This window comes from Syngnathus scovelli, chromosome 8 (genome assembly GCF_024217435.2).
Source record: "Syngnathus scovelli strain Florida chromosome 8, RoL_Ssco_1.2, whole genome shotgun sequence".
NCBI classification, from domain to species: Eukaryota; Metazoa; Chordata; class Actinopteri; order Syngnathiformes; family Syngnathidae; genus Syngnathus; species Syngnathus scovelli.
This window is the reverse complement of record NC_090854.1, coordinates 9,463,753-9,478,156: the sequence shown is the minus strand read 5'-3', so window position 1 is coordinate 9,478,156 and position 14,404 is coordinate 9,463,753. Positions and strand designations below refer to the sequence as shown.

General features: G+C 39.7%; 1 protein-coding gene across 1 annotated transcript; it reads right to left on the bottom strand.

The window, feature by feature from the left end:
- Nucleotides 1–9,542: 9,542 nt before the first annotated feature.
- On the bottom strand, nucleotides 9,543–11,989 carry vgll3 (vestigial-like family member 3). The gene is made up of 4 exons (XM_049727979.2): nucleotides 11,641–11,989; nucleotides 11,145–11,481; nucleotides 10,541–11,071; nucleotides 9,543–10,461 (listed from the first exon to the last, which is right to left on the bottom strand). The coding sequence occupies exons 1-4, from the start codon at nucleotides 11,761–11,763 to the stop codon at nucleotides 10,421–10,423; spliced, it is 1,032 nt and encodes a 343-aa protein (XP_049583936.1). The 5' UTR covers nucleotides 11,764–11,989; the 3' UTR covers nucleotides 9,543–10,420.
- Between the last annotated feature and the right edge of the window lie 2,415 nt (nucleotides 11,990–14,404).

Below are 14,404 nucleotides of genomic sequence, written 5' to 3'. Positions count from 1 at the left end.
AGCACTCGAGAACTGCCATTTGTCAATCTCTGCACCCTCTTGGGTATCTCTTGCTACTCCCCCTCCCCCCCTTTTTTTTTTTCTTCATTGATGTTGTCATTCTGGTCAGATTTTAGACTTTAAAACGCATATGACGGAGCAATACTGGATCATCTTGATTCTGACTGAAGGATTTCAGAAGGTTCTCATTACAACACAAGATGGAAGTTGACAGGTTTTCAGCAGCAGACATTAAAGTTTTAAGTCAGTGAGTGCAGCGATAAAGGGAACATTCCTATTTTGAAGTTTAAAAATTGGAAATGCCTGAAATATGGCTTTGAAGTGTGTTCCTGTACAAACAAAATGAAAAATACTCAGCACGGCTCAGTTATACCGAAATTACAGAATTGTAAAAAGACAAAACTCTTTGATTGGCTTTTCAGCCTTGTCAGTGAACCGTTGAAAGGCTGGATGCTATCAGTCGGATGACAAACGCTGTCTTGAAAAGCCGCTCAATTACATAAGCTATACAAAAGCACGCTTTTAGCGCCATCTTCTGGTGGTTAGATGGATCGAGTTGAGTTGTGATGTAATTGTAGCAAGCTGCCAGAAGGTGTCAGTGTTTCCTTGATATTCTCTCTAGGGACCACAATACCTTTTCTTTCTTTCTTTCTTTCTTTCTTTCTTTCTTTTTCTTTTTTTTCCTCTTTTTTCTCTTTCTTTTCTCTTTCTTCCTTTCTTTCTTGCGCATGATAATTGCGTTCATGCAATTCTGTTTAGACAGTAGGACTCACTCAAATTTAAATGTATAAATTCAGATGATGATCAAGTTGAGGTCAAGTGTTGGCATATATTTTTAGGGAAATCCGTGCGTATGTATGCATGTGATCAAGTGTGAGCAAGCAGTTTAGTGGCAGGAGGCCAGTTATCATCTTGCTCCTCCTCTTTACAGACACGAAAGACAAATGCATACAATGTGGCCCAGGGGACATAGCACACAAAAGCAATCAAGTCCCATCATTGAATTAACAGCAAACTGTTATGTTGTAATATGCAAGCAATTATCCTCTCTCTCATGATAACAAAAAACATGCACATACAACCACATGCAATTACAGTGGCAATAGTAAAGCAGTGCTGAGAAAATGATTGCTTTTCAAATGGTATGACTCTCTGCAGCCACAGAGCAGCAGTATGTATGCTAATTCATCTTTAAGGGCTTCAAAGGGACCCTGGAGCAATTACGCTGCCTCCGAAGACTACAGAAGATACAGAAATTTTTACACGCTGCAGTGATAAACTCGGGAAGTAAACAGTAAAATAAAATAAAAAATAAAGAAATGAGAAAATAGATAAATAAAAACAAAAACAAATAAAGCTTTAAAAATATATATATAGAAACCAAAATGAAAATCTACTGTGAGCACCAATGCAAAAGTGTCATACTAGTGGAAGCACAACAGTGATGATAAATATCAGTGCCAAAATACCACCGAACATTAAAAGAAACCGATGTAAATTTATTCAACAGTGCAACATTGTAGTTTATTCTTAAATAGAACAATTTGAGATAAACGCTTGATTGTACGATGACCATTGTAGTGTTTTGCTCATCATGCAATGAACATGATTAATTTCTCGATTCTCCCCTATAATAACTCCAGTAAAACACTTTGTGGGGTTAATTTTACTAGATTAATTTGTAGAGATTTAATTGGATACATTAATATTTTAGTGTTTACTCTTAACACACTGCAGGGCTTTTGGGATTTGAGAAATTTATTGAGAGGGGGAGTAAAAGAAATCCTCCCATGCTTCCACACAAGTTTTTTTTTTTTTTGATAGTTCTTAAATAACCAAATATAAGGTCAGACAAAATGTGACTTGATCAAGATCGTCATGCTAAACAAGTCATGCTATCAGCATAGCCATTTACAGAGCTCATGCTAGCTTAGTGTTGCTAGCGCCGCCATTTTGGTAAAACTGAACAGCTTTGTGACAAATACAACCTGCCGTTATGGATAGCCATGTTTGAGAATCTCTCTCATGCACATCAGTGAGGGAAAGACTCAAGTGAGGGAGAAGCATTAGTGAAGTTAGGCTAAGTTCAAACCTTGCTAGCAGTTATGAAACTACAATAACAATGGAGAGGTCGTATTTGATTGATGGGCTACTTCCTGCTTCTGATGATGTCATAGTCTGTCACTTATTAGCAGCGCTGTCCTTGTGACAGACTTACAATGTTCACAAGACAATAAAGGACAAGGATCATGTGATTCCAGAGACAGACATGATGAAGGACTGAGGAGATGGCAGTTCTAGTCGAGACTACCATATCAGAAGGGGGACCTTCCTCTTCGACCCTGGCAGTGCTGTAATTCCTGCAGGATTGTGTCATGTGGGACGTTTCTGGGTCGTCTCCGGGCCCGGCGGCCCTTTTTTGGGAATGTCATGTTTTAACAACTCCAATGCCTTTCTTATTCCCGCTTCTGAGGGACTGTCTGGAAGTCATGGAATGTGTGTAAGGCAGCAGGCCAGATGCTTGTATTAGGAAGTAAACCGTCTGTCCAGTCTGTTTGGGCCTTTAATGCAACACACATACACAACTTCTGATAAAATTCTCAATGGACAAAAGGTAATACTTTTAGGTCCAATGGCTTTTGAAGTAGTATTTATGGATTAGGTAAAATAAGATGGCGGAGGAAAGGGCATTCAGGTATATGCCAGGTAGAAAGACGGATGCATTTATAACGTTTTTCTATTCGTGTCCTGAGATTTCATATGAGATAAGTGAACAATGTACGAGATAAACAAAATGACAGAAGGCGCAGTAATGGAAAGTATGAACTGGAGAACATCCCGTCGAAGGACATTAAAATGAGTCAGTAAGTTTTCTCCAATCGTTCCGAAATTAAATTTCCTTGGTTTGATTTCTTCTATTGTGTTTGGATCAACCACAGCTGCTCACTGGCCTCAGGGGTCATTGCGTCCTTGACAATAAGTCTGCTATTGGGATTCGTTGTAAAGCTAAGATTGGCATGGTCATTGATGTCTTAAGATGATTCAGCAAGTTGTATTCCAGCCAATATTTGAGACTATTATGTCTCCATTTTTTTCAAAATTAACGGCTAGCATGGTTCGGCTGGGACTCGATTTTAAGTAGCATTCTCCTTGGCAACAGTGGCAATGTAAAAACGTGCAATTATTTCTTAGTACTTATTTGCTCACCATGAGGTTTGAATTGCGGTCAAAAGGAAAGTTCTAAAACATTTGCTTCTATAAACTTGGATTCCAAAGAGCTAAATGTTGGCATGGAAGTTCGGTTACACACTCACACACAAGCATTCATTTCCTGGTTCTGGAAATTTAGCAAGCTCGAGCAAACACCTTATCCCAGCAAGTTGACCACAAGGTCACATCGTGCAATGTTTGGACGAATATCAATAAAGCCAAGAGTTAGAACCCAGACCTTGTCGGGCTAAATTAGCATGTTAAAAACAGTCGAAGGTCTCTTCCCACTAAAAAAAAAAAAAAAAAAACAGTGGCATTTTACCAAGTTCAGTCAGAAACATTCCAGGCAACTCAACAACAGAATGGTTAAAAAAGTACTGCAAACTTCACTGAAGACCAACGTGCCTTCCACAGCAGAGAGACAGTTGACATTTTATGCTAAAATCAATTGTGAATTTGGCCATTTTGATTTTCAAATCAGAATCGCTGTGGTAGAAATGAGTTTAATTCGTTCCGTGACTTGTAACGCAGAACACCCAAATCAGCTTTCACCATTGAATTGATTAGAAATATTATTGATCTAATATAGTTCATACAGTCTGTCTACATGTGCTGCTGCAGTTTGTGTGAAGGTCTTTCCAAGCAGTGCAAATACAGTATAAAACTTTTTGGGAATAAAATCCTGGCTGTTTTAATACATTATCAAGCCACGCAGACTACTAAAGAGAATGTCATTCATTTTGAAATGGCAAATTTGACATAGTGGACTCCAATAAAAACAAGATAGCAAAATGAAATCATTGATTGAAATCATTTTGTAGTGCAGCAGCAACCTTTCGGGCCGAATCACAGTATGTCATTTAACAAAGGGTCACTTCTCCTCCTGAGCTCATTTGCATCTTCCTTAGTCTGAGCTTCACTTCCACATGCAGTCACACACACGCACACACAAACACATTGGGGTTGTGCGTAGGCAGATGGAATAGAGAGGAATCCCTGATAAACCAGCAGCCTGGCGGAGGGCATAGAGAGAGGAATGACAGCTATGCCGGGCATTCACAACACTGTGTGGTATTACCAAACAAAGCCTTCTCTTCAACCACTTGTCAAAGACACTATTGTAGTGCGAGGGGTGAGCTTCTGTATCGCACACACACATTCCTCATCGCACTCTCCTCAACACATCTGTGCTTCTGTACTTCTACTAAACTGTAACTTTGAGAATCGGTTTAATCGAGGTGATACGTCTGTAATGTATTGCACTGAATGAAAATTCATGAAAAATGTTATTCAAGGTGACAAGGCCCCAAAGAAATAATCATACAAACACACAAAAATATGAAAGTCTTCCCATGTGAGTAAAAAGAAATAAGCTTCCTGTTTTCCACCTTCTGTTTAATGGACAGTTGTCCCAATACTTTTGTCCATGTAGTCCTGTTATACTGTTAATTGTGAGACTTCCTGCCCTGTTGAGAATCACCTGCAAAGGAGTGGGAGCAAAAAAAAAAAAGGAAGTTCCCTGCTTGCTGGATAACCTGACAGCACACACACACATAGACACACACACACACACTCACAGGGGGGTTGACAGCGCTAATGTCGCAAGCAAGAGAAGGAAGCTGTCCGTTCGTGGGCCAAGTATGTTGGCTTCTTCCTGTCCCTCTGACGTGCTCCTGACTGCTCCTGCCACCTCCACCTCCTCTACAAAAGACTCATGGGAAGGAAGACGTGACAGGAGGGTGGGACTCACATATGTCTCGTGTCAGACTTTGCCCCAATGGTTCTGCTAGCACCTGTCAATCACTGTCAAGTAGGGAAAACCAATTCTAGGTATAAATTAAATTGAAATTTTTCTGACCAATATTGCGATTTTTATTTGATTTTTGAGAGTTGCCCTGGATATGCAACAAGCTTTTGTGTTTTATTCAAATGGTGAATGGACATTCTCATTTGGGGCTGGCTCTCTACTGTCACCACATGTGAGCTCATCACCACATAGGAAGTTCCCAACTTGGTTACAGTGACAGAACCCACTGAGCCGCTCGGCCCGGACAAGACGTCCTGCCGATGAAGGGGCTCTCTGCTTACACTAACCGAGAAAGACTCTGACCGTGGGGGCTTGATGCAATAACAATGGAGGGACAGTAGAAAGCAGGCGGGGGGGCAAGGAATTACCTGCCAATTAGGTAAAGTTGATGGATGTCATCCTGTCAGAACCCGGGGAGGTTGGCAGATCAGCTGCTTAAGCTTCATGTTATCCCTCAGATTACATTCTCCGCCGCATGCACACACACACTAAGATGTTCTAAATCCCAACGTGAAGTCGTTGAATGGAAGAAGAAAAATCCCCCCCTCCCTCCCTCCCTCCACGACGAATGAATCCACGACGGCAGAGGATTTTTCTCAGGCTTTCCGATTAGCCAAGATTGACAGCCAATTGTTTTTATGTGGATTGAGGTTTGTTTTTCTTTTTTGGCCCTGTAGTGTGGGAAAACATACGCTTTTAATACAACCTTGCCTTATAGCTGTTATCAATTAGAACTTTGTGTTTTTATAGTCGTCGAAAACCGCAGTGGCATTTGTAGTTAGACTTTTAAATCTTATCGTACTGTTTTGTACATCATTGCTCATTTTGCTGCTATTTCTTTGTTTGTTGCAGTCTCATGGGATTCATTCAGAACTTGTTTTGTCGGCACACGTGCATCCTGCTAACTTGATTTTGCCGTTCAGCTAGGGAAAACCGTCCTTTAGTTCCTTTTTATTCTCAGAGGAAACATTATCTCAGTGACAGCGTCAAAGTATAAAGCAAACAAAAGCAAACATCTGAGTCAACGGTCCGGGAATGCCACTGCGGCTCTGGTATGCGTGGTATGGTCACCACAAGCAGAATTGAGAGCAGCAGGTACTGTATATGGTCACATTGGGCCCGATTGAATGATTGACAGGCAGATGCATGGCTCAGTTGGCAAGGGAGTCCTTAGTGCTGTGTAATGTTTTTTTTCCCCCAATTATATTGTTTAATTTGTCTGATATAAAGTAATACTATATAAACAGGTCTTTTTTTTAATTTTAGTCATTGTATGCAAAAAATGAAATTCATAAGACCCACTACACACGGAGTCAAATGTTTCATAATGCTTTTGTCGTTTTGATGATTGCAGCTAATCACAAAAAATGTGGAAATTAAGCCTGAATTGAAAAGTATTTTCCTGTTTATTTACTAAACCTGTAAAAAAATAGTTTTACATATTCATCATGTATTCCTTAAAGGAATAGATTTTTATATGATATTGTAATTTATTGAGATGCAATCCTTTGCCAATAAATATTTAAATATATGAAATAATAGAAATGACCTATGAATAATTGTATTTTAGTTCCTCATAACAATTTCTTTAAAATACTGCATTTCACAAATCAACGACTAAATAAACAAACGAATCCAATCATTTAACAAGTATTTGTATCCGTGTAGCTTGCACTTTATAAACACTCTGGCCATTCCTCTGCAGCTAATTGGCAACATGACAGGACCATGATAGATCTGAGCTCGATACACTCAGTGCCGTACCTCACCTCATTGTACGCCTGGGAGGGAAAGTGTATTTGCTTTCTGTTTCGGATTTTTCGTACAAGTGAGCCTCCCCCAAATTTGTCTCATAAAAGTCATGAAGTGGATTCTTGCTTGCCCAAACAGAGGACAGGGCTTACTGTGGAGACTGAGCAGGGGGGAAACAGGTGTTGGTTGCTAAATGTGCTTTGAGTGAGCAGAGGAATGACAGCTATGTACTGGCCTCTGCGGTTACTGGAACATTAGCCGGAGTGGAGCTGACAGCAATAACCTACTGAATGGAATGGACTCCCCCCCCCCAATTGGAAAAGCATTGGTGGCTTTGCAGACATAGATGAAGTTTGACTATTATTTACAAAACCCACTCTTGGTTTATTATGGTGTCTTTATTCTGTGTCTCTATTCTTCCTAGTTTACAAATGCTTTTCATCTGTGATTTATTTGAAAATTTATTTATTTCAAATTCTGAGAGACAAGGTTCAAGGCCTTAAGAGAATTGGTTGTTGTTCTCGGAAGCAAGAATGATTTGTGGCGAACGTGGCGCCAACCTGGAAAAAAAAGTTTAAACTGAAAAAACTTTCAGTGACATATTTTAGTTATCATTAACTCAGGTACTATTATAAAAATATATTAGTACAGAAGTAGTATTTAAAAAAAAAAACTGGAAAAAATCTTAAATGAGTTCTTTACAGGAAGCAACTAGCTAGCAATCGCGCCCAAGTTCAAACCGAGGTGCTCAAGTTCTAACACAATTGAGTAGGCTACAACATAATTCCCAGAATCTGCAAATTTTCAGCAATTGTCTTCAAACATGTATAATATATTTAGAAATCTTTTGACTTCACTTAAGAGTGGTTAAATACAGACAGTGACTACTGTGAGTATCTTCTCCTTCTTTGTGTGTGGCCAAGCAAAGGAATGCAGCCTGTCTGGTGTTCTGTCAGGCGGATGTTCAGTCTGTGTAGTTTAACAACCATAAATATTTATTTTCTACTTTGGTGCAACTATGAACTGAATTTTAGTCGAAAAGGTGTGACATGCTCAACATTGACATAGGAGGGGCGGAGCCAACAGTGGATTGATAACATACATCCTCGGTTTGGCCCCTCCCACCAGAGAATCCATCGAATATTATTATTTTGAGCCAATATTTCATTTCAGTGTGTTTGTTGTTGTTTGCTATCAATAATTTTTAAGGGGCAGCAAGTTCAGTAATCCCTATCTGAACTCAATAAGGTTTGAAATGGGGATCAGCAAAAAAATAGTCCAATCTAATTGTTTTTCTAATTCTTCAAAGCCAATACAATTATGCTCTGGTGAATTGAAACTTATTGGATACAAAAGAAGCAATTTTTGGAAGAAGCAGATGAGGTAAAGACCCAGATGGGTTTTTCGTGTATGTCCAATGACACATACTTTTTAGTAGCCAAGTACATTTACTCTCATTTCTATTTGTTCATTTATTTACAAAGTAAATTGGTTCTTCTCTTGTATTTCTTAGTATTGTCTGTGAATTGAAATACTATACATATCATTCTCAAACTAAATTTATGAATAATTACTTGTCTCGACTGACTTTTCGAGACTCCAGAATTGTTTTTTGTGAACTTTGTTGTTCTTCCTGCAATGGAAGTGCCTGGAGTGATTCTCCGAGGGTGCCAGTGGGATGTCTGTTAGCACATAAGTGCTAAATGCTAATGCTAATTAGGAGTTCTGTAAGAAAAGACACTCTGCGTTGCAAAATCTTCCTAAATGTCACCATACTTTTTAAAAATGGTATGTTTTTTTTTTTCTACATTGCCCTGTTAATTTAATTTATTTCAATATAGCATAGGATTTTCTCAGAATTGTTTGTCTGCTGAGCAAATCTTCCATGATGGCTAAAGTGTGGTTTATAAAAAAGAGGGTACACGATTTTCAAATTACTTGTTTTAACCTTCAAAACCAATTGCACAAACTGAACGAGCATCGCATTTTGTTCTTTGTTCAAATTGAATTGGCTGAGCACTCATTATTTTCCTGTTCAGGGTCATGCATCTTCATTGTCAAGACTGGAAGAAAAAAAAATCCCAAATTATAAGCAATTCTTGGAACATCATTCTCGAAGCATGCTCCACTTGAGATTTCTTGCTTGATGCGTGATTAGTTCTGGAACTGCTGCTGGCTAATAAACAGAACCACATAAAAGAGAAGTTTGAGCTGGAATGTCTTTGCGGTACTACTGTTGGGAATACTAACTGTCTGGCTACACTGTATACATAAAATGTTATTTAACTAAAGAAACTTGCCAGGAATATACTCTGAGATGAGCATTTCACAAAATTAACTCTTTGAATTAAAAACACTTTTATTGTATTTCTCCTGTTTGTATTTCGTCAAGTCAATTATTAGTAGTATTATAGAAAAAAAAAAACATGCTCACTTTGACTGTCTGTCAGCCGTGTCCAGTAAACTTCCTGTCCAGACAAGACAAATGCATTCTTGCTGTTTGTCGACTGTGCGTGTGATTTAAAGTGCATGTTTTTGTCAGGGAAAAAAAAAAAAACTGTTATGGTATCTTATAATAACTATTTATGGAATGCAAACTATTTCCTCTCGCAACAATTCTGTGGTGAAACCTGTGAAGTCTTTGGTTTTGGCATTTTTACACATCAATTTGGTTTATGGGCTCAGTATTAGATTTTGCTTGTAGACCATTGTATTTTTTTGTGGATGTGAATTTATCGAATTTCTGTTAATATAAAACAGTTTCATTTGCAAATAGAACGTCATAATTTATTATTTATATTCAAACATACAGTATCAAAATATTCAACACACAATCCCTTGAGGCAAAATTTTAAAGGTAGCATTCAGGCACAGATGTCATCCAGCAAAAAAAAAAAAAAAAAAAAAAAAAACACACCTTGAAAGGCAAAACTGTACACATTTGATATATGGGTCAATATCACTATAAGGTGACTTTGAAATGATTAATTGCCAAACTCCTAAACTAAAAATGAACGACAAGCAGACAATGTAAATGTAAACTGCATTTTGGCTAATGTGAGCAATTTATAAGCACATGATGAAACTTCACTTAGCAACCTGATTCTGTTAGCAAACTGGCTGTGTACTCTCTAACAAATATATTTTCTGAAAGGTAGTTATATCAATTGATATTTCACCATGACAGAGTAGACATGCGAAGCTCAACAACATCTAACTACATAATGTGATCGAAATTAGGAATCGGTGGAAATATTTACCCGATAATTATCCACCATTTCAGCCTCAACTGAAGAAAGACGACAGGATGGACAACATTTTCAGGGACAAAGTGTTCAATATGAAAATAGAAAATCAAAATTACTGATGATTTTAAGAGATTTATCATTGTTTTGGTATTTGTGCAAATGTTTAGTCATGTATTTTAAGACTGATGAGGGGGGGGGGAGTACGATATAATGACATTGACCCATTGCTCTTGAAACAGAACTGCTTAAACACATAGAATGAATGAGTTCATCTCCACCATAAGTTATGTAGATAAGGCAGGAACAGTAGTAGAAGAGTCCATCCATATTGTTCATGGTCGTATTGGTTTTGCAACCACCTATTGATGATGCCACTTAGTCCTTCTTAAATGCACGTCAGCACTTAGAACCAAACTGATGACTTTGCTTTGTTCTGCTCATGAGCTGCAGAGAGACAATAAAACATTGTTATTCCCACTTTGCGTACTTATACACTTGATTGGATTCTTGTGAACGAACCAACCTGAATCATACAACTCCAAGGATCCATGGAGAGTTGAAGGTGTCCAGGGAATAGATGAAGCCGTGATTGGGCTGCAGCGACTGGGGTCCATTTCTGTCTTTGCGCTCTCGCTGAGCGGGGAACTCCCTGCGCTGGCTGTAGACTGACTTTGGTTTCTCACACCAGGCAGCAGAAGAGGACTAAACCTGGACTCGAGCGCCGCGCCGGGACTCGGGTACGAATGCAACATAGGCCGGTGGTGATGGCGAGTATGGATGTGAGTGCGGTGGTGTGGATGGTAGACATCGTGAACGTTTGGGTAGCTACTTGTGCTTTGGGGGTTAAGGCTGTAGGTCCAGCTGTCTGTGAGGCTAGCTAGCGGTTGGAGGCCGGCCTGGGAGAGCACATGACCAGCCCATAGACCGCCGTCAGCCGGGTTGAGGGAAATTGGACTTGGGGAGAAGTCTGACACCGAGACAGAAGGAAGGCAGGTGGTAGAAGGGGATGGATAGGCGCTGCTCCATGTTGGACTGTTCTGAAGTGACTCACCATCTAAAACAAAAATGTGAATCAGTCAAAGAATGAAAGTCATTTTTTGAGGAACTATCCCAATGCCTCTGTTTACCTTTCCATGATCCGTTTGAGGCAGACGTCTGAATCATCCGGCTCGGCTTGGGCTCCCTGTTAAGTCCGGCCGACTGACTGAGTGCCCGAGAGAAATGTTCGTCCACCACATCACTGATGTCGCCTTGGAAGTAGGTGAACAATATACAGCGGGAGTTTAAGTACTCCGCACCTGCTGGTTGACTTCCGTCTTTAACCTCCAAGTCGTGTAATGATAAACATCCAGATTGGGTTCCGGGAGCCGGGCAAAGACACGGATCTCTGGATGGTATTCCTCGTCCTCCGCCTTGCTGGTGGCCTGAACAGTTGTGCATCTTAGTTTGAGAGCTCAGCTTCCTCTGGAAGGAGAATCAAAAAAGCATGGAATGAAAAGGGAGGTCATTTAAAATACAGGATTTATTTTTCTGTGTTTTTAAAATCAAATCAAGTAATAGAATTGATTCAACAACATTTCTGATAACGCCTTTCTTCAATGTATGTTGCAATGAAAGTCTCACCTGTTGTTGCTGCTGCTGTTGCTGCTGTTGGCAATGATGATTGTAATATGTCGGCTTGTAGGCTTCTGCAGGGAGGAGGTGTGCTCCATAGCTTTGGTGGTACATCACATCCAGGCAGCTCATAGCTAGAGAGCAAAACGGAGATCACTGGACTATCACGGGCTTCAGGCTGGTTGCGTCCCGTCGCTCTTCCGAACCTCCATATATTGGCAAACACATACAATGGCCATGCCGTCTTGCTTGAATGCTGACAATGCGCCTCCAGCTGAGCACCACCCGGGGCCACAAAGTCCACCAAAAACTTGTGACACTCGAGCCCAGTGAAAAACTCCTGTCAAGACTTCAGCTCTCTTCTGATTGGCTGTTCGCTCTCTCTCTCTCTCTCTCTCTCTCTCTCTCTCTCTCTCTCTCTCTCTCTCTCTCTCTCTCTCTCTCTCTCTCTCTCTCTCTCTCTCTCTCTCTCTCTCTCTCTCTCTCACGCCCCCATTTGGAAAGGGTCTTGTCTGGATACACTTGCTACGTAAGTACTAAATACATCCACCCTTGGTGTACATGACCTCCAAAATTCTATTACACCTGTTTGTTTACATAACACTTAAACAATTTAATGGTTAGCTTTTTATTATCCCGGTTTTTATAGTGCTACTTAACTGTGGCTCCTCGCATAAAATGTAATATTAGAAAGGACTCAAGATGCCCCAGAGATTAGTGAATGTAAATGGTTCCATAGCAATATGCTAGTTTTATTTTTGTGGCTTCATTCATGCTGTGTATCATTCTGATGATTCCACACATTCTGAAAGAGTAAAGCAAGGCTGCGTGTGGTCTGGAAAGAGTATAAGGAAAGAGAAGAAAGAGTATGAGGGCATCTTGTGGAGAAAGTGTTGATGGCAGGTCAGTGTGTTCACTGTACAGAAGATGAAGTCCCATTTAATGCAAATTAAAATGGTATTCATGAATTTTGAACACAGTCAAATTTTATTTCCAAGAGTGAGTGCACAATTGTGTAAAAGTTTTGAAAATATTTTTTGTTTTATTTTATGTTTATTTTTTTATTCATGTGTTGATTTATTTGTTGATTTATTTTATTTATTCATTTTGCTTTTTTATGTCATGTGCAGACCTCATATCAAATTCTGCTTGTTCCATTGTGGTTGGACAAATAAGCAAATGAAATAAAACCACCTTCAAGAGTGAAAAGAAGCTTTTTAACAACACACACACACACACACACACACACACACACACACACACACACACACATGCATGGAGGCAATACTATTTACACCTGTTTACTATTCATCATTGCACCAATATATACCAGTGAGACATAAATAAGACAACAGGCTAATTTATTATTATTCCCTGGATCAGGCCCAGCTCGCTGTCATTGTTGAGTTTCACATTCGAGTCGCCAGGACTGATGAGGCCCGAGGGAGCCCGACAAATGGTTAACGCTTCCGTCACTTTCCGCCATCTTTCTTTCACTTTGATCTCACAGTGGGAGCGCACATTATTCAGGCGATGTCTCCTGCTGTGATTAGACTTCACGAAAATAGGCCATCAGTTTAAGACAATTCTGTAGACAATTTGAATCCGCTCAAACACATTTCATTGGATTGGACAAAAGCTAGCAGAAATAAAATAATTTTTAAAATATTTTTTGTAAAGATAGGCCAACATAAATAATGTTAATGCTTCTCTCCATGTTGCCTTACACTCAGTGTGGAAGTGGGGCAGTAGAGCACACCAAGCGCCTTCGGGACACACACACTTGGATATATTGTCGCGCACACACACTTTTGCACACTTGAGAGTGTACATTACAGCAGCACAGACACACATGAATTGCTCGAGTCAGACACTCGACCTCGGGGGTTTTCCACCAAACATCTGGAGCCGCTCGTGCCGCCTCTCCACTTTGCCTTAATGAGGCACAGTGATGATTATTAGAAGATGTTTTGAAGGGGAAGGGGAAGAAAACGACAGAAATTACTATGAAGTTTTGGAATTGTTTGCTTTTTCCGATCCTAAGCCCTAAAGGAATAACGGAAGAACCTTTGGTGCTTTGGATCTAAAGACGATTTTACGAGCGAGACGCATTTCAGAAGCGCATTCTGTTGTGATGATGTTTTGAGTTTGGAGATGTCCTTGAAGCAGTATGAGCTGCTAATACAAAAAAAAATACTGACTGAAGGAGCTGTAAGGTGCAAAGAGAGAGTCGCTTTTGTGGCTAATTAAGATGTTTAATTAAAAATCTATCCTCCAGTCTTGATGAAGCAGGTGTGAGATGATGCTGACTGCTTGTTTATGAAAATGCAGAATCAGGAATATCTTAGCTATATAATCGTTATCATTCTTTCCCTGGCTAGACTATTTTTTTTTCTTCAAGTCCATGGTATGGCTTTTAATTCCACATTATCATTCTAAAAGACCTTCTAACAGGATAAACAGCACCATTATGCGTCAACAACTTGCATATTCGTGTCAAAATCAACGAAATTAGCTTATTTGCAATGTGGTCGCAGTTTAATGAGAAACAGACTCATTTGATCATTAATGGAAATTGAGTCTCTTTTTGTGTACAACACAAACGGCATGCTTCCCTGTTTTCATTATCTCACTCTTTAATAATGTCATTAATGGAAATCTCATGAATGGTAATGAGAGTTTTGATTGCAAAGACAACAAAGAGCGCCGGGCCCGGCCGCCATTGTGCACGTGAGTTCTCTGAAGAAAGTGAGTTGAAGATATTGGATATTCC

Excerpts from the sequence above, each read along its gene's own strand:
- vgll3 (XM_049727979.2), bottom strand. The coding sequence starts at position 11,763 with ATGAGCTGCCTGGATGTGATGTACCACCAAAGCTATGGAGCACACCTC. Across the intron at positions 11,482-11,640 it reads AACAGCAGCAGCAACAACAG|AGGAAGCTGAGCTCTCAAAC; the intron begins GTGAGACTTTCA and ends TTCTCCTTCCAG. Across the intron at positions 10,462-10,540 it reads CTTGGAGTTGTATGATTCAG|CTCATGAGCAGAACAAAGCA; the intron begins GTTGGTTCGTTC and ends GTCTCTCTGCAG.